General features: G+C 41.9%; 1 protein-coding gene across 1 annotated transcript in view; it reads right to left on the bottom strand.

Moving 5' to 3' along the window:
• c8h8orf89 (chromosome 8 C8orf89 homolog) overlaps nucleotides 1-21,150 on the bottom strand; it is a 97,208-nt gene that overhangs the window by 42,606 nt on the left and 33,452 nt on the right. Inside the window, exon 2 of the mRNA XM_080194082.1 lies at nucleotides 17,226-17,365. Coding sequence (XP_080050208.1) covers nucleotides 17,226-17,365 — 140 coding nt within the window. The remainder of the gene's footprint in view (nucleotides 1-17,225; nucleotides 17,366-21,150) is intronic.

Raw genomic sequence — 21,150 nt, 5'->3', positions numbered from 1 at the left:
CCCATAGCCATTGCTTCAGCTATTTCTTGATACCTTTGAATTACTTGGAGATGTCTGAAGACTGGCAACTATAAAAAGGTGGGGTCATCAGGTGGAGGCCAAGATGGATCATCCATTCTGCTCTTCATGGCTGAGGATGGTTACAATTGCTTCACTCTTGTTCTTTGCAGTGATGTGCTGGGCTCTGCAATCACCTAGAATGGGACATTTTCAGAACTTACTCTGGTTAGTTTAATTCTCTACCACCATTCTTAAGTGGATTTGGTAGAACTGAGTCTTGATCTGATCTATTGGTTGTGGGATCACTTAACTCTGTCTATCACAAGCTTCTTCAGCTTGCATCTTGGTGGACATTCGCTCTGTCTTGTGGAGAGGCATGTGGCAGGGAAGACTGATGCTATTGGTATTGTTCCTGGTGCAACTGGAGTACATTGCAGTGGAGTGCCCTCTGTCCTAAACCCTCAGTATAGGAAGCAGGTTGAGCTGCAAAGAACTGCTTCCATGCTTCTATGAAGGCAAGTAGCGTGCAAGTGCAACTGAGTGTAGAGAAGGTGCTTAAGTCAGATGAAGTGCCTTCTAGGTATTTGCCAAACAGCTATCAAACAATGATTATCATAAACAAACAACAGAATACTGTAGGGGCAAGAAACCAAAAGTAAAAGCAGAAATGCCGGAAACATTCAGTAGGTCAGACAGTATCTGTAGAGAATGTTAAGGACTCCACAGATGTTACTTGCAGGAGTGTCTCAAAACCCCAAAGGACAAGTTGAAACACTGGTTCTTAGTATTTTTGTTTGGAATAACGTGATGAACAATGTACAACCCAGTGAGGAACCAGTCCAGTCATTGTGTAAACAAGTAACAAAGAGTATCCCTATGACACTTAAGTATGTGAATAACTGAACACCTCATTTTATCTGCAATTACTTTTTGCTCCCAAAATGTTCCCTGAACTCACCAAGACACCCCTTTTCCCAAACATCCACTTTTGAACTCTACAAGTCAAATCCAGCTGTATTATGTTATATTATGTTATCACATAATACAGTTCAGATGACCAAGTCTGAGAAAACAATTTTTGCTGGTTCAGTGAAGAAACAAAACTGCAACTTTTTAAGAGGAGAATATCTGCAATCTATTGTGGTTCTAAGTATTAGATGGAACAGTCCTCTGTGGTTCTGATCGGAGATGAAACTGGCCTGTTTTGCTGTTGGATGGAGAGCTAGCGTCTTTCCCCAAAAAGCATGCTAGCGGTTATACTGTTCAGCTGCTTTGACATCTCAGCCTGGAGATTCAGCTGTCTCTCAATTTCCACGTCTTAGAAGTTAGCCTTTTGTATAACTCCACTGACCTTTTGTAAACAATGTTTCTGAAATGGCAAGTCACACCTCAATTTCTCTAGACACCTTGTAATCTTGTTACTGGGGGGAAAAAAATGCATCTCAGTATTCCTCTGGACTCCTACTAATCTTGTTGTCAATTTTTGTCTTCATCTCAAGTTCAGTGTTAACTTCATTAACTTACAAATTCTAACAAGAGAGAAACAGAGTTAATATCAAGTGAAGGACCTTTTATCAGAATGCCACTCTGACATACAGAGTGCTTTGTAAAGCAGCCTCTCAATCTAGTCATGTCTGTAGCTCTTCAATGTAACTGATCAAAGCTTCACAGATTGCCAGCTTCATTGGGAAATCCCATGCATTGAACTCTCACCTTCTCCAAACACATTAGGTTGGAGACACAGTATGAACTGCTCTGTTATGGATAGAGAGAGAGTTTCCACTTGGAAAATTTCTTTTAATTGCCTCCATGAGTTTAACTGCCTTCCTGCCTCAGCTGTGGAGTTTTTCAATTTGTCCAGCAGCCTGTCACAGGAAAGATGGCTTGAACATATAGATACACTGATCCAAAGACACTTTTTCCAATTTTACTCATTTCCACCCCCACCTCTAAACTCATCTCCAACCACTTGGGAAAATTTCCCCTATGCCTTTGTATCTGCAGTACAATGGAGAGATGGAACAGAGGCAGCAGAGAGTGTAAGCTCTGCGCAATGCCCTTGCCAACTTACAGCTGGCACTCTGTAAGCACCCAGGCAGTAAAGGAGGCCTACTGGCAGACCAGGCAATGTACTGACATCTTAATGTGCATGCCTATCACCTGTGTGCTGCCCTACTGAGGTTCTGAGTCCCTGCAACAAAGCATGTCTGCAATCTTTTCTACTGGAATTTTAAAAATTTATTCATGGGGTGCAAGTATTGCTGGCAAGGCGAGCATTTTATTGAGTCCTAATTGCCCCCGAGAAGGTGTTGGTGAACCACTTCTTAAAGTGTGCAGTCCATTTGGTGTATGTAAACAGTGTTAGGAAGGGAGTTTCAGAAGTTTGACTCCTTGACAGTAAAGGAATGGCAGTATAGTTCCAAGTCAATGTAGTCTATGGCTTGGAACTTGTAGTACGTGGTAGTCCCATGCATCTAATACCTTTGTTCTTCTAGGTGGTAGTAGTTGCAGAAGCATATGGTACACACTGCTACAGTTGTGATGGTCAGTGATAAAGAGAGTGAATGTTGAAGGTGGTAGATGAGGTGCCAATCAAGCAGGCTGCTTTTTCCTGGTCGGTGTCAAACTTCTTGAGAATTGTTGGGGTTGAACTCATACAGGCAAGTGAGGCATATTCTATCACACTCCTGACTTGTGCCTTGTAGATAGTGGACAGGCTCTGGGCAATCAAGTGAGATACTTGCTACAGAATTTCAAGTCTCTAGACTTTTTTTTTGGCCGCAGTATTTATATGGCTAATTCAGTTATGTTTCTGGTCAGTGGTAAGCCCCATGCAGGATATTGCTAGTGGCAGATACGGTGATCATTATGCATTGAATGTCAAGGCGAGATGACTGGATTCATTCTTGTTAGAGATCGTCATTGCCTAGCATTTGTGTGGTGCGAATGTTACTCGCCATTCAACAGTCCAAGCCTGGATACCATTCAGGTTTTGCTATTTATAGACATGGACTGCTTCAGTATCTAAGTCATCATGAATGTTACTGAACAGTGCAATCAGCTAACGTCCCCACTAATGAACTTATAATAGAGGATATAATAAGGATATAGATGAAGTAGATGAAGATGGTTAGGCCTACAATATTACCAGATCTGAGATGAGAGCAAGAACAACAACAACCTCCCACAGTGTTGGGCATAATTCCAACCAATGTAGAGGTTTTCTCTTGATTCCCATTAATTTCAATTACGCTAGGGCTCCCTGAGTTCACACTTGGTCAAAAGCTACCTTAATGTCATTCTCACCTCACGAGTTCCACCCTTTTGTCCATGATTGAATCAAGGCTTGTAATCAAGTCAGGAGGAGAGTGGCCAGGGCAGAACCCAAACTGAACACTGGTGAGCAGGTCAGTGCTGTGTGAGTGCCATTTGATAGCACTGTTGACAACATCTCCTATCACTTTGTTAATGATGGATAGTGGACATACTACATGATAATTGGTCAGATTTGTCCTTTTTATGGACAAGATGTGTGTGAATGTTTTTCTACATTGGCAGGTAGATGGCAGAGTTGTAGCTGTATTGAAACAACTTAGGGCACAGGTAGATCTGAATCTCAAGTCTTCAATTCTGCAATCAGGATATTGTCAAGGTCCATTGTCTTTACGTATTCAGTGTCTTCAACCATTTTGTAATATCACATGTGTAATATAAAGGGTTAACAGATAGGATACACTAATGTTTGACATAGATAATGTATCACTGACATCAATCACCTGTCAGGCCTCAGAATGAGAGGTTGCCTACTTTGTAAACTGTTTAGAAGTAGTTATTAACAAGTATTAAAAGAGATACAAGGGTATGTCTACAGTTTGTCTACTAACCAAGGATCTACCACACCTATAGTTCACTGATAGAAACACCATCTCAGAACAAACTGAGTGAATTGAATCAGCTGAAGACTGACATCTGAGATTCTGGGAACCTCAAGAAGAGTTCTCATCCACTCTGCCTGAAGATAATTGTAAAATGATTCAGATTTGTCTTTTCCAATGATGAGCTGGGCTCCCACATCATTGAAAATGGGATATTTGTGGAACCTCCTTCTCAGCTTAGCTGTTGAATCATCCACCGTCATTCACAACCAGATGTAGCAGAACTTGTTGGTCAAGTGATTGCTTAGTTCTGTCTATCACATGCTGTTTTTGCTATTTGGTATGAATGCAATCCTGAGTTGTAGTTTTACCTGATTAGGCATAATTAAAATGAATTGCCAAAGATATTCCTGACGTGCTTTCCCGTACTCCTCACTGAACCATGTTACCAACTAAGAGAATAAAGCCACAAGATTCTACAGTTTTAAAGAAATAAAATAAACTTTACTATAAAAAGTCAGAAAAGAATATCAATTTATAATCTTAATTTTATACTCTAAATTAACATGAAGCAAATCTGAATTAGCAGGCAAACTACAGTCAAACACACCACACTGCACAATGGCAGATCCCACAAATTTTTCAGCAACCCAATCAGATATCAGTGACCACTGTGAATCACAAAATCTTGTTAATTCCATCTCTCTCATGAGGGATTTTAGTTCCTCTCTTTTGAGGATTGAGCCTCTGAATTCCCCTAAAAGTCACTGACATGCACTGCCTCAATAACTGCTCACTTCCCAATGGTTTGATCTCTTTTCCAGTGACTGTGTGCCATGGGATTCACAAAGCTGTGCTATCGCCTCTAATTGTCAGCACACTTCCAATTCTTTCACAGACTTGCAGCCTTTAGTTTCGCTGAACTCTAGTCTCCTGAATGGCTGCTAAGGCTTCTGAATCCTAATTGCTGCCAAAATGGAACCCGTAGAACCACAGAACCCCACAGTGCAGGAAGAGTCCCTTCGGCCCATCGAGTCTGCACTGAACATAATCCCACCCAGGTCCTACCCCCATATCCCTACACATTTACCCACTAATCCCTTTAACCTACACACCCCTGGACACTAAGGGGCAATTCTTAGCATGGCCAATCAACCTAACCCACACATCTTTGGACTGTGGTAGGAAACCAGAGCACCCGGAGGAAACCCACGCAGACATGAGGAGAATGTGCAAACTCCACACAGACAGTGATCTGAGCCAGGAATCAAACCCAGGACCCTGGAGCTGTGAAGCAGCAGTGCTAACCACTGTGATCATCTGCTTCATCTCAGCAACCCAGGATTTATCTTGAGCTCGAACTGCCTGGAGTGCTTCTCTCTGAGCTGCAAACACAAGCTCCAAATGGCAATTATACACTATCCACCAAACGCAAAGATAAAATGAGAGAACTTTCTTAAGCCCAACTCATCTCAATAATGAAATAGCCTTTCAGGGTGTTTTTAAACTAATTTAACACCATCTTCCAAAACAAAACTCTCTTGAGCTGCACCTTTGTGCAAGCAGTGTAGAGCTCACTATTCCAATTAGTGAGGCTACATGCTATTACATGGCTCCATCTTTTCTATTCCGATTCTATTAAACAAAAAGGGGTAACTTTCTGAACTGTTACTTTTGTTTGGATGGTCCGACAATCTCTAAAGCCCAACCTTTTGATACCTTATCTTCATGACAATATTTTCTAAGAACCAAAAATCTCTAAAATATTTGTCACACTTCCCCACCAAAAAAAATGAAAATGCATCAGGATATAGCAACTTGCAGTTTGTTATACATCTTAGAAACTATCCTAAGCATGCAATACACAAAATAATCATTCTTCCATTCTCTAATGAAAGTTACATGTCCATCAGCACTCCAATGTATTCCAAGTCCAGTTTAACTTGAAAACTAATACTTTTTACAATGTTCGCTGAAAGCTTTCTTATAATAATTATACTCGAAAGGTTTATCTGCAAAAGAAGGTTCCTCATTTTTAGGCATGGGTGATTATTCAAGTTCAGTCTTTAAAACAATCTGTGTTGATTTCAGCTTTCAATTCTTATTGTCCTCCATGTCAGTAGCTTTTGCTAAACTCTTGTACCTCATAGTTAAATTATCGTCTTCTTCTCCACACCATTCAGTAGTAGCAATGCAACAGACACCATGACAGACCAGAATCCTCCAGTGAAAGGCTGAAATGTATCCGCCACCAGTGAACACCAGTGCCTGGTCATAGACACCAACTTCACATAACTTGTGACGTTCAAAGGCTTAAGTTCTGTGTTACGATTTCCATTCATCTTGCCAGACAGGCCATTGGATCGCTTCTGACACCGAAATCAAATTCATGGGAGCATTCTGTGCCTCCTAATATTCTCTGGGACCTCCAGCCATGTCTTCTTGGTCCACCTTGCTGGCCTGTGTTGTCATAGAATGGGGCAAGGTCCTTTCACTTCCACCAGTCTGGTTGGAGGAGTACCCCACCGCCCCTGCCCCTTTCCTGTTTATTGGTCATAAATAATAGCTTAATTGAATTGTAAATAGTGTGAAGTTGAAGACAGGAGCTCTCATGGCCCCCTGGAAATCTTAGGGCCCCAAAAACTGCAATATTGTCCGTGGAAGTCAAGAACCCTTTGCTTCTGTCCTTCTTTGACTCACTTATATTTTAAAATGCCATTTGGGTATCAGCTCGAACTGGTCCAAAGAGGCTCCTGCCAGTTGTTAATTGGATGGACCCAATAAAATTCCCTTATTATGCACCACCTGTCTGCATCACCACGTCATTGGTTTGTATTCTGACTTTGGAAGCTGCTCACGGACAACAGAATTCCACCCTCTGGGTCTGCCCAATGCAGTGCCATCCAATAAATGGTTGGCAGTCATTGAAGAGGTTCAGTAAGAAGTAAAAACTCGAGAGAAATAGTTCAATGAGTCTCACATCTATACTTACATTGATATTGGAATGAGAAGCACATGCTATATAAAATCTAAAATTTGCTCATATATTAGTTCATCTTCAGTTTCTTCATGATGGCTATACAAGACTAGGTTTCAAGGCTTACAAGAATGGATCAGAGTAACCCAAGTAGATTCCCTCCACCCTGCAAATTTACAGCATTCAGTGATCTGAAAAATAAGTTTTGACTGACTCTACACATTTTATGAAAGCAAAATCCAGACAGATTTTTTTCTTCAAATATCCATAGGCCTCCAAAAAATTTGACATAGGTTCCAGATATAAAGAAATAGCAGGCAAGATATCTGAGTGTTTTTGAACCTCATCTTCATAAAGGAATTAATTCCAATGTTGAAGTTTCAAATATTATTACACTATTATTATTATAACAGTGAAAATGAATTCATAATAATATAGATATTGTTATCTGCAAGACATGGTTGAATTTCTCAAACTGTTACACGCAATTATAAAGTGAAGCCTAGAATTTTGTAGCAATCCATTTACAACACAATTGTGGCTAACATAATTTAATAGACAAAGAAAGTTGCCAATTGCTGATGAGTGAAAACCATGAAAGCATTTTGCTCACATCAACATTCTCTTCCAAAATTAATTCTGAAAATTGTTTTGAAAACCAATCTGCATCATTAGCGATTGGAGCCATCAACTGGAGAACTTCTCATCAACTTTATTAGCTCAGATGTCAAAGATGACAATACAATGAACAGAGCATTCAGAGGAACTACGGGTAACATTCGAGGAATCAGAGAGAATGAGGCCCAGAGTGAAGCAGTTGGAGGGTGAGATTAAGAGCATAGAGGTCAGAGAGAATGAGGAAATGACTGGAGAGGTCAAAGAGGGTGCAATCAAGAACAGTCAAAGAAAATGAGGAGACAAAATCAGAGTGGTAAAAGAGTGGAGATTGGGAGCAAGTGGTCAGAGGGGTTCAGGCCAAGGGCAGAGTGGAGCAGAACAAAATGGCAGGCGATGAAACTGCAGTGGCAATGGAAGGTACCAACAATTGAAGTAGGAATAAGGAAGAAGTTCTACTAAGTGAATATGAGCAACAAGGCGGAAGTAAAAAGTAGAACCACAAAGGTAATCACTAGGATTAGTATCCGAGCCATGAGCAAATTGGACTATAATAAACAAGATGAGACAGCTGAATGCATAGCTCAAGGATTGGTGTGGAAGAAAAGGGTGGCACACCGGCTAATACTGCTGCCGCACAGCGCCAGGGACCTGAGTTTGATTTCAGCCTTGGGTCACTGTATGTGTGGAATTTGTACGCTCTCCTGGCGGCGATGTAAAGCTGACCAAGGAGAACTGGTGAATGCGGTTTATTTAGACTTTCAGAAGACTTTTGCCAAGGTTTCACATAGCGGACTACTATGTAAAGTTGCAGATGGGATTGTGGGTAGTGCTTAGAGATAGATAAAAAGCTGGTTAGCAGATAGAGAGCAAAAAGTTGGTCTTTTTTCTGATTGGCAAGCAGTGACTAGTGGGGTACTGCAGGGATCTGTGTTTGGACCCCAACTGTTCACATTATATATTAATGATTTGGAAGAGGCATCGAAATGCATTATATCCAAGTTTGCAGATGACACAAAGCTAGGTGGAAGTGCAAGATGGAGGAGGATGCAGATTCTTCAGTGTGAATTGGACAGGTTGAGTGACTGGGCATATATATGGCAGATGCAGTACATGTGGATAAATGTAAGGTTACCCACTTCGGTAGCAAAAATAGGAAGGCAGATTATTATTTGAATGCAAATAAATTGAGTTAAATACTCAGCGTGACCTTAATGTCCTTGTGCATCAGTTGCTGAAAGCAAGCACACAGGTACAGCAGGCACTAAAGACAGCAAATAGTATGTGACCTCCATAACAAGAGGATTTGTGTATAGGAACAGGGGTGTTTTACTGCAATTGTACAGGATGTTGGTGAGGCCACACCTGGAGTACTGTGTGCAATTTTGGTGTTCTTATTTGAGGAAGGATGTCCTCACTTTAGAGGGAATGCAATGAAGGTTTAACAGGCAGATTCCTGGGATGGCAGGTCTGTCACATGTAGAGAGACTAAGTCAGTTAGGATTGTATTCATTGGAGTTTAGAAGAGCAAGAGGGGATTTCATAGAAACTTATAAAATTCTAGCAGGATTAGACAGGGTAGATTCAGACAGAATGTTCACAGTGATGGGGTAGTCCAGAATTAGGGGTCATAGTTTGAGGAAAAAGGGTAAACCTTTTAGGATGAGGAGGAGAAATTCCTTCATCTAGAGATTGGTGAATCCGAGGAATTCAGTACTACAGAAAGTAGTTGAGGCCAAAACATTGCGTGGTTTCAAGATGATATTAGATATACCTCTTGAGGCTAAAGGGATATGGGGGTGGGTGGATCAGGAAACTGAATTTGATGATCAGTCAGATCATAAAATGGCAGAGCAGGCCTGAAGGGCCAAATGGCCTACTCCTGCTTCTATGTTTCTATCACCTCCAATTTTCCATTTAAGTACTTTATAAGTCATTGCATTCCTTTTACTGCCTGTGTACATGGTTGCCTCTCTCTATTCCCTTTTAAAATGCTTTTCATCTGTAATAGCTTCTAGTTTTGAGATAGGTTTCAACCTGAAATGTTAGCTCCTCTGTTCTCTCTACAGATGGTACTGGACATCAGTTCTTAGTTTCAGCTATTAAACTTCAGATAGCTGATGTGATTAATAGGTACTTCAGCTAGGCTTCTAGGTCATTTCCCTTTTCTAGTTAACCAGTCAGGCTGTATTGACTAGCTAATCCATGGCATTGAGCATATTTTGCTATAATTTTTGATCAGCTGCTGAAAGGCTGTGGTTTACTGTACTTCGTTGGTAAATACTGCCATCTGCTGCTACGAGACTGTGTAAGAGCATCCAAAGAAGAAAATAGAATAGAACATGCAATTAGACAGACTATATTATACATACTATAGATTCCAGATATGCCAGGATGGAATGACACTGCATTTAGAGGGGCATCATTGACAGAAAGGCAAGGTATGGCTGATATGATAGGTCTACTGGGTAGTCCTGTTCCTTCTTCTAATATCATGAGTTTCTTAAATTACACTTCTCAGAATTTCACAAGCCTAATGTCATAATTCATTTGCTTTAGGAGGTATAGCTTTTCAATTTTAGAAACTGAATTTTAGGTGCAAGTTCAGTCGGAAAAACAGTAGTGAACATCTAGAGACTAAATCACACAGACTTGAGATAATTACATTTCAAAAGGCAACTTGTATTTACTGCATAAAGTCAAAATAACAGAATGAGTCATAAAACTGCAGGTAGGCTTACTTAGCTAAAGAACTAGGGGCATGGACCTGGATTTTTGCTACAACAGAGAGCCTCTCTAGCGTGGTGGAAATCCTGGAACTGGATGAAATTTCTAAGTCCTGCTCCATAACCCAGCATTTCACAACTTTGCAGGGGTGGGACTGGAGTCTAGTTGGGTTTTGTGCATGCGCAATTCACAGAGGTGATGGCCACATAAATCACAAGCTGCATCCACCATAATAGGATTGTTGAATTCTAACTGAATGAATTCCACAGCGTGCAGAGCAGACTAGACAGAAGGGGAACTGAACTTAATGGATTCTTTAGATAGCCCTTTAAAGAGTAAGGTACCTTACCTCTTGCATCTGAGGACATCTTTGGAAGAGGTAAGACACACTTTGGGATTGTTAGAATTAAACACAATTATGCACAACTCACTGGAACTGTCATGCTGTCCAGGAAAAGTCAAAATTGACAAAGCTGTCAGTGAGAGACCAGGAATGGTGCATGTGAAGGAGTGAATATATGATTTTTGTTTTACTAATTCTTAAAAGTTGAAATAAGGTGTTGGAGCACAGAGGCAGGCCTTGCACCCAACCCCACTCCACAGCTGACAACTCCATACTCATTCCGGGTCACTCGTCCTGACTCTTACTTCAGTCCTGCAAAAGTCCAACCTGCGGGTGGACATTTTTAAAGGTAGGGTTGCTGAACTGGGAAATCTCTGCGAATTGGACTCAGAAACATGATGTTTTCTGATATTCAAGTAAAAGATGTGTTATTCATGTGGTTTCCAATAATCAAGGAAAGTTTTGGAACTAAAAAGGTAGTTAATTGGCATTTCTACCTGGAACAGGCCATGTGTAACAGATTGCAATTGATATGGATGCATCTTAGTGAAATTGTTTGTTTTTACTTTATCTTGTGAAATTAAGTAGTGTAGAGCCAGCAGCAAGATTGGTTGATTTTTGGAAAAACAGCTAAAACACTGTCAGATTTGGGTCTTATGTAGCATGTCACTCCTTGGAAGTCAAGAGGTAAAGCCAGACCTACCTGAAGTAAAGTAAATGTTAGATCTAGCATCTACAACACTGATTGGGAGCTGCTATTCAGCATAAGACAACATTGGAAAAGGGAAAAACATCTGGAAGATTTGCTTATCTTGAAGCTAAAGGAAGAACTCAAAAGGAACCTCTCAACGCATGGCAGTTCACCTTGCTACAATTGGAGTTCTGGAAATAGTTAGCTTAGTTGCAATTTGAAACTACAGCAGCAGGCGAATGGAAATCAAAGACGACATAGCGAGGCCTGAGTTGGAGAAACCAGAGACTTTGGAAGTCAGTAAAAAATTGCAGTGTCACATAGCCAAAAGCTTACTCCTACGAACTCTTGTATGAGTAACCAGAATACTAAAGAGAAATCAGAAATGAATTCTAAAGAGAGATGACATATCTTTTGGTTTGGCCACAGAAAAAGCGAATTAGTCTTCAAGATTGTGTAAAGTAAGAGAACTCTTGGGGGTAAGTAAAAACTAAAACTGAGTTTGCAGCATGTCTTTATAAACGAAGTGTTAAATTAATAGCGCCTTTGTTTAATTCTTAATTAAAACGCTATAAATTTTGTTTTTGTTGAAAACCCCAAATCTTTGTGGAGGTGTTCTGTTGGTCAACTGATGGATGTTCTTTAAATGTTAAAGGTCCCTAATTGGATCGTAACAGTACACAATAACCTGCATCACTGATGGAATTCATATGGAGAAAGTAACAAAATGGAAGGCAATTGGTAACAGAAGGGAAGCAAGCTTCAATGAGGAATCTCCTCCACTTCAAGGAATAATCCAATTCCATACAAAAAGTGAATGCTGAAAATTGTCAAAGGCAGAGAAACAGAAGTCCCAGCAAAAGGGCTTGTATCTTAATTTTGCTTCCAGAACATTGTAATGTATTATTTTAGAAAGACTCTCATACAAGGTGAAATGCTTGGCTATCCCACTTTACCATTCTAAATTCCTTTGTCACTCTGCCCTCTTGTGATTTTATAGAAACTTCTCAGACTAAAGCCAAGGAATTACGGGTAATGTATTGCATGGATTGAGAATGGGTTAGCAGATAAGAAACAGGAGTGTAGACGTTTTTTGAAGTGGTAGGCGTGACTACAAGGCTCCACAGGGATCAGTGTCTGGGCCCCAGCTATTCAGTATCATCCATGATTTGAATCAGGGAGCCAAATATAATATTTCCAGATTCGCTGATGACGTGAAACTTGGTAGGAATGTGATTGATGAGGATGTTAAAGAAGGTTTAAGGTGATTTAGACAAGTCGAGCAAGTTGCAAATACATGGCAGATGCGAAAATAGGGAAAGGAGTGAGCAAGGGTTAAAATATTAAAAATCTAAATTGCTCTTCCAACCTACTATGTTATCAGCCATGATTATATTCAAAGTGACAATTCAGCCGCTGGATGAAGTTCCCTCAAATGATAGGCAGGGCTTTCTTGAAATTCAAATCATGGCCTCTTAGTAACATCAGCACTGTAGCACATCATTTTAAGATCCACCCTGGGGGAGATTGCTGGCAGCAGAACATGATCGAAATATAAACTACCCAGATGAAACCAGATTATGCTGGAAAAACTCAGCAAGTCTGACAGCATCTGTGGAGATCAAATAGACCCAACGTTCTGAGTCAGGATGACCCCTTCATCAGAACTGGATTCCATTGAAAAAGGCTAAGGATGAGCATGTGGACAGGAGGGGCAGGGTGGCATGTTGAAATGGCAAATGATAGGAAGTTCGGGGTTCTGCTTGCGGACAATGTTCTGAAAAGTGATCACCCAGCCTGTGTTTGGTCTCTCCGATTTAGTGTAGACCACGTTGGGAGCCGCAAATGCAAGAGACCAGATTACAGGAGGTGCACATGAAGCACTGCTTCACCTGAAAAGAATGTTTTGGCCCTGGGATGGTGAGCAAAGAGGAGATGAAGGCAAGTGTTGCACCTTCTTTGATTGCATGGGGAAGTGCCATTGCTGGTGGGTGAGGTATTGGATGTGATGGAGAAATTTACCAGAGTACCCTGGAAAGAATGGTCCCTGAGAAATGCTGACAGGAGGAGTGAGGGGAAGATGTGCTAAGTGGTGGCATCATGCTGGAGTTGGCAGAAATGGCAGAGGATGATCCTTTGAATATGGAGCTGATGGGGTGAAAAGTGAGGACAAGGGGGACCTTATCCTGGTCTGGTGGGGAGAGAAAGGGATGAGAGCAGTGCCCAGGAAATGGGTCGGACACAGTTGAGAGCGCTGTCAACTACATTGGGTGGAAAACTATGATTTAGGAAGAAGGAAGGAAGACACATTAGCAGTGCCATTTTGAAAAGTAGCATCATCAGAGCAAATGACGTGGAGGCGAAGGAACTGAGAGAATGGGATGGAGTCTTTATAGGATGTGGGCTGTGAAGAACTGTAGTTAAGGTAAATGTGAGAGTCGGTGGGCTTGTAATGGATATGGGTGGACAGGCTATCACCAGAGATGGAGACAGAGAGGACAAGGAAAGGAAGTGTCAGCAACGGACTATGTGAAGATAACAGACGTGTGGAAATTGGGAGCGAAATTGATAAATTTTTCACGTCCAGACAAGAGCATGATATGGCACTGAAATAGTCGCCGACGTACCAATGAAAGAATTGTGGGAGAAGGCCAAAATAGGACTGGAACAGGAATGCTCCACATAACCCATAAAGAGACAGGCAAAACCGGGACTCACGTGGGTACCCATAGCCACAGCTTTTATTTGGAAGAAGTGAGATGAGTTAAAGGAGAAATGAGTTAAAGGAGAAATGAGTGAGAAAATAAAAGTTCAGTCAGACAGAGGAGAGTGGTGGTGGATGGGGATTGTTTAGGAAGAAGCAAAGAGATCTGAGGCCAACTTGATGGGGAATGGAGATGTAGAGGGATTGGATATCCATGTGGAGGAGGCGGTAATACTTGGGCCAAGGAACTTGAAGTTGTTGATGTGGCTTTCGGCATCACAGGAATCGCAGATATAGATGGAAAAGGACTGGACAAGAGGAGAGAAATGGAGTCAAGATAGGAAGAAATTAGTTCAATGGGGCAGGAACAGGCTTACCGGGGCAGTCCTGTTTGTGGATTTTGGTAAGGAGGTAGAAGTGGCCTGTCTGGGGTTGGGAGCTGTGGAGGGAAGATCTCCAGATGAGATGAGGTTATTGACAATCCTGGAAGCAGTGGGTTGATGTTTAGTAGTGAGGTCAAGGTAGGAGGAAATATCCGAGAACTGGCGCTCAGCCTCTGCGAGGTAGAGGTCAGCACACCAGATAACAACAGCATCATCCTTGTCATCAGGATTGGACCTGAGAGAACAAAGTGCAGCAAGTTCAGCAGTAGACAGATTACATGGGTGAGAAGAGCAGAGAAATTGAGACGGTCGATGTCACGCTGACAGTTGTCAATGAAAAGGACGTAAGAAGCCAGAGGGAGGAATCCAGGTGGAGGGATGTGTGAAAGGATCTACTGAACGGCGTGAGGACTCCTACCCAAAAGGAGTGAGCATGGAGATAAAGGCAGCAGAAGAAGAGTTCAACATCATGTTAAGCCTGATAGTTGTTGAGGTGAGGATGCAAGGATAGGAAGCTGAATCCTTTGCTGAGTACAACACGTTCAGCCTCAAGAGAGGGGAAGGTCAGATGGTATAGTGAATGCATGACAAGGGCTGGGGTGTGGACAGGCTCTGATGAAAGGTCATCCTGATTTGAAACTTTGGCTCTATTCTCTCTCCACAGATCCTGTCAGACCTGCTGAGTTTTTCCAGCATTTTCTGTTTTTGTTTCAGATTCCAGCATCCGCTGTATTTTGTCTTTATCTTTTTATTTTTACTACAGAAGAAACCAGGCGGGCTTTAAAACATTCCCTCTTTGAACTTCTCATGGGCCAGGAGGAGTAGTATGCTCCCCACAGACTTGTCAAAGAGTCCTTTGGCCTCCCCAGCCTGAGTAAAGCCCAATCTACATAGAAAGCATTCACTTGGCATCTCTCATCTTTGAGAAATAAGACTATCCTTGGTTTCTGGAGAATTCTGGAGGCAAGGAAAACCCCATCTACCCAACTCACATGATGCCATGAAACCTCCTCCACCAATGATTGCTGGAGAAGATTCCCATGGATCACCCACTGCATTCAAGTCTCTATTCTTGCTTGGAGTAAACTATTCAATCCCATAAACCTGTTCATTCTGATATATCATGATAGGTTTGTACTTTACCTCCATTTACTGAATGTTGCTGCGAATCCCTTCTTTTCCTTCCCAAATAAAAAGTTACCAATCTCAATCTTTAAAATTTAAATGACCAAAGGTTTTTGGGTGAGACTATTACACATATCACCTACCCTTTATTTGAAGAAATGTCTGCTGTTTTCATTTCTGAAAGGTATAGCTTTAATTTTATAATCACTCCTTTGTTTTGAGCTTCCCTAACAAAAGAGAAAGCTTCAATAGATGTACTCTATTGAATACCTATTTCATTTAAAAGGTCTCAATTTGGTTCCCCCCTCTATTCAACTGAATAGACGAAAAAAATACATGCAATTATGATACTTGATGACAAATTTTCTAAGCTAGTATATGAAAACACTAACAACATAATCCTATATGAGCTTATACAAAATGTAACTTAGAAACTGATTTTTCTAGGTGGAGCCAGGATTTTAGCAATATTCAAATGGTAACAAAATAATCATTAGAATGTACAAATTTAAGAACATAAGAAATAGAAGCAGGAGTAGGCCATCTAGCCCTTCGAGCCTACCCCGCCATTCAATAAGCTCATGGCTGATCTGAAGTGGCTCAGTTCCACTTCCCCGCTTTCTCCCCATAACCCTTAATTCCCTTGCCTACCAAAAACCTATCCACCCGTGTCTTAAATATATTTAGCGAGGTAGCCTCTACCACATCAACGGGCAGAGAATTCCAGGGATTCACCACCCTTTGAGTGAAGAAGTTCCTCCTCAACTCCGTTCTAAACTGCCCTCCCCCCTTATCTTGAGGCTGTGCCCTCTAGTCCTGCTATCCTTTCTGAGCGGGGAGAATCTCTCTACCTTACCCTATCCATCCCCTTCATTATCTTATACGTCTCTATAAGATCCCCCCTCATCCTTCTAAATTCTAACAAGTACAAACCCAGTCTATTCAGCCTCTCCATAGTTCAACCCCCTCATCTCCGGTATCAGCCTAGTGAACCTCCTCTGCACTCCCTTCAGGGCCAAAATATCCTTGCGCAAGTGCGGCGACCAAAGCTGCACACAGTACTCCAGCTGCGGCCTCACCAGTGCCTTGTACAGTTGCAGCAAGACCTCCCTGCTTTTATATTCAATCCCCCTTGCTATAAAAGGCCAGCATCCCATTTGCCTTCCTGATCACCTGCTGCACCTGCAGGCTGGGTTTTTGCGACTCATGCACAAGGACCCCCAGGTCCCTCTGCACCGTAGCATGCTGCAGCTTTTCGCCCTTTAAATAGTAGTCCCTCCTACTATTATTTCTGCCAAAGTGGATAACCTCACACTTGTAACATTGTACTCCATCTGCCAGGTCCTCGCCCACTCGCTTAGCCTATCTAGATCCCTCTGCAGACTTTCCACACCCTCCGCACAATTTGCTTTTCCACTTATCTTCGTATCATCAGCAAATTTCGACACCCTACACTCAGCCCCCTCCTCCAAATCATCTAGATAAATGGTAAATAGCTGAGGCCCCAGCACCAATCCCTGGGACACTCCACTAGTCACTAACCACCAATCCGAATAGCACCCATTGATACCAACTCTCTGCCTCCTACTAGACAGCCAATCCTCTATCCACGCTAACACCTTACCCCCAACTCCGTGCCCCTTAACCTTCTGAAGCAACCTTTTGTGCGGCACCTTATCAAACGCCTTCTGAAAATCAAGAAACACCACATCCATCAGTTCCCCGGTGGATTTATGGGCAATCTTGATAAAGAAATCACTAAAAAATGTTCAAACTTCAAATTACCTTTATTTCCACCATGTGCTCCACCATTTTTCTTGCTCCAGTCAAATGGAAATTGACCTTCTGACAGTTCTTCAAATAACTTGGTATGAATAGATTTGTGCTTAAGGCTTCGCCTTGTGCATTCCTGCTTTTCTTTTGAACTGAAAAACAGGAAAAGATACATTATAATAATTTATGGTAAATGGTTTGCATTAATTCAACAACTGTCAAAGACATAACTAAGAAAACAGATATTAGCAACAGCTCTAGACGAAACAAATCAATGTTATTTCTGGCTGCACATGGGGCAGAACTCTCAACCCGCTTGTAGATGGCATCAAACGTTTTGATTGCTCAAAGACTTATCCAAAATATCAATGAAATCCCATCGGCAAAAACTGAAGTATGATGATACTGCTGAGCATGTCCAGATTTTAATATTGCCTTTAGTGTTCTGAAATCCACCCTTCACTGTACATGAATTTGAGTATAATTGAACCCCAATCAAGAAGCAGGAACTGAATTATAATCATCTGACAAGATACATGATTAATCAAAATCACTCCTAATCTCAGAAATTTAAGCTTGAATGAAAAACATCTCTATAAAGCTGAAAAATAAGCAGTGGCCTCTGATGATTTATTGGCTTACATGTCATACGATGTCAGAGCTTGCTTTGCACCACTAGTGCTATGACTAGAATTGAAAGTGAAACCTGAGATGTTGAGGTATTCATCTTCAGGATGTGTGACTGGGCCAAGAGACAAATGCCATCTTATGTCGAGATAAGCAGTATGCAGCTGTCTGAGTACCCTGTTTTCCACTCAAGGCATTCTTAGAACCTTACAGGACCGAGGGGGTCATTTGGTCTATCATAATTTTGTCAGTACTTTGAAAGATCTATCAGTAAGTACCATCATTCTCCTATTCTTTCCCCATATCTCTGAAAATTTTCCATTTTTCAATTATTTCTGGGAAGTTACTATAGAATCACTTTCCACCAATCTTTCAGGCAATGTTTTCACTAATGTCCTTGAGGAAAGAAAATCTGATGTGTTGGCCCTCAACTGCCCTCTGAAATGGCCTAGCAAGCCACTCAGTTGTAACAATCACTACAAAGTCTCAAAGAAATGAAACCAGACGGACCACCTGGCATTAATCTGGGCACCAGCAAAGACAACAGCAAAACAAACAGCCCCTGCAACGTCCTCCTCACCAACATGTGGGAACTAGTGCCAAAACTGGGAGAGCTGTCTCACAGACAGGTCAAGCAACAACCTAACAGTCATTCTCACGGAATCATACCTTACAGATAACACCCCAGACATCACTATTACCATCCCTGGATATACGACCTTGCAGAAGAAGTGACAGCTCAGCGGCATACAGTCTGGAGAGAGTTGCCCTCAGCACTAACTCTGCACCCCATAAAATCTCATAACTTCAGGTTAAACGTGGGCAAGAAAACCTCTTACTGGTTACCACACACAGTTCTCCTTCGGCTGATGACTCAGTACTCCTCCATGTTGAGCAACACTTAGTGGAAGCATTGAGGATGGCAAGGTTGCAAAATGTACTCTGGTTGGAGGATTTCAATGTCCACCACTAAGAGCGGCTTGACAGCAGTAATGCAATAAGATCTGGACAATATCCAAGCTTAAGCTGACAAGCGCCACACAAAATGCCAGGCAATGACCATCACCACTAAGAGATACTCTAACCATCCCTCACTGTCAACATCCTTGGGGTTACCATTAGCTAGAAATCCACCTGGACTCACCGCATAAACACAGTGACTACAAAAGCAGGTCAGAGGCTAGGAATACTACCGCGAGTAGCTCACCTCCTGACTCCCCAAATACTGTCCACCATCTACAAGGCACAAATCAGGGGTGTGATGGAATACTCCCCACTTGCCTGGATGGGTGCAACTCCAATAGCACTCAAGAAGCTGGACACTATCCAGGACAAAGGAGCCCGCTTGATTGGCACTGTATCCACAAACACCCACTCCTCTCCTCCATTGATGCTCGGTACCAGAGTATGTTATCTATAAGATGCACTGCAGCAATTCACCTAAAAAAGGTCCTTAGACAGCACTTTCAAACCTACAACCTCCTACATCTAGAAGGACAAGAGCAGCAGATGCATGGGAACACCACCACTTGCAAGTACCCCTTCAAGCCAAACACCATCTTGAACTGGAAATATATCACCATTCCATCAAAGTTGCTGGGTCAAAATCCTGGACTTCCCTCCCTAATGGCATTGTGGGTCAACCCGCAGCACGTGGACTGCAGCGATTCAAGGCAGCAGGTCACACCACCTTCTCAACAGCAATAAATGCTGGCCAGTCAGCGAAGCCCATGTCCCACGAATGAATAAAAAATCTGCTGCATGCTACACAAACTTGTCATTATGAGGGCACAGTTCTTGTGCAAACTAAACAGTGATTAGTTGAGGAGGAAGAGGAGTAAAAGAACAAGGTGAAGGGAGTAGGCAATAAAATTCACTTGTGATCGTGCCTCTGATCTTCAGGTAAGTGTTCTCCAAGGAGGCCTTCACAACACACGACAATGCAGAGTCACTGAGCAGAGACTGATAGCCAGGTTCCGCACACGAGGATGGCCTCAACTGGGATCTTGGGTTCATGTCACACTATCTGTAACCCCCCACAACTTGCCTGAGCTTGCAAAATTTCACTAACTGCCCTGTCTAGAGACAGTACACATCTCTTTAACCTGTGCTTAACGCTCTCTCCACTCACACTGTCTGTACCTTTAAGACTTGATTACCTGTAAAGATTTGCATTCCAACCATTATTTTGTAAATCGAGTTTCTGTCTTTATGTGCCATTTGTGAACAGAAATCCTACTTACCTGACAAGGGGCAGTCCTCCGAAAGCCAGTGGCTTTTGCTACCAAATAAACCTGTTGGACTTTAATCTGGTGTTGTGAGACTTCTTACTGTGTTTACCCCCATCCAATGCTGGCATGTCTGTATCATCTTTCTGAAGATGCAGCAACACTCGCTGTCAAGTTCAGGAATTCATCACAACACCTCTTGAAACATAGCAATGTGCTACCAGCAAATTCTTCATTGCAGTTCTTCAAAATATGCTTAACTACAAGTTGGGCACCTAGTCCTAGCAGTGCAATGCTTAATCTTTGTAGAGCGAAGTACAAATTGACATACATGATCCAAGTCAGGATGTCTAGTGTCGCCTCAGCCTATAGGGCTGTGCTCTATGCTTCCACAGAACCACTGCTGCGATCTTCATAATCAGTGATCCAGATTGGCTTGAAGTGGGTGGTGGTGTGATGGCTTGGATGAGGATAATGTAGGCCCAAAAAGGAGGGCTAAAAAATATATTTATATTGATGATGGCAAAGCACATAATGACACCCTTATGCAAAGGTATTACTTATAACTTCAAATTCCAGTGCAAAAAATGGTGCAGAAATATATACTGAAGATGGGAAAGATTATTTACAACATAGCACAAAAAGATGTTTGAATGGAACACAATAACCAACAACTAATCAAACACAAAATATGCATGTATGGCTTTACAGGTTTGAAATACAGGCTGGGAATTCTCTGACCTCACCTCCGGCTGGGATTCTTGGTCCCACTGCAGCGAATGGAGATTTGGTTGAGCTCCAAATTCTCCATTCTCACTGGCAGAGGAGGAGGAGGAGGAGGAGGAGGAGGGGCGGACAGCATCAGTGAATTCCAGTCATTGTCTCAGTTCCAACTGTAAAACACAGGCTGCCCCTTACCCACCAGAACATCTCCATTTCCACACATGGAATACTCTAACACACACAAAAAATACAATACATGCTTCAAATAACAAACTACTATAATCACATGCAAATTAACAATCCATATTTTAGATAAACAAAATACAGAATTATCCTAAATACAAACATAATGGCACAAT

The sequence above is a fragment of the Carcharhinus amblyrhynchos genome, chromosome 8 (assembly GCF_965287045.1).
Source record: "Carcharhinus amblyrhynchos chromosome 8, sCarAmb.v2.hapA, whole genome shotgun sequence".
Taxonomy (NCBI): domain Eukaryota; kingdom Metazoa; phylum Chordata; class Chondrichthyes; order Carcharhiniformes; family Carcharhinidae; genus Carcharhinus; species Carcharhinus amblyrhynchos.
This window is presented reverse-complemented; position numbering and strand designations above follow the sequence as displayed.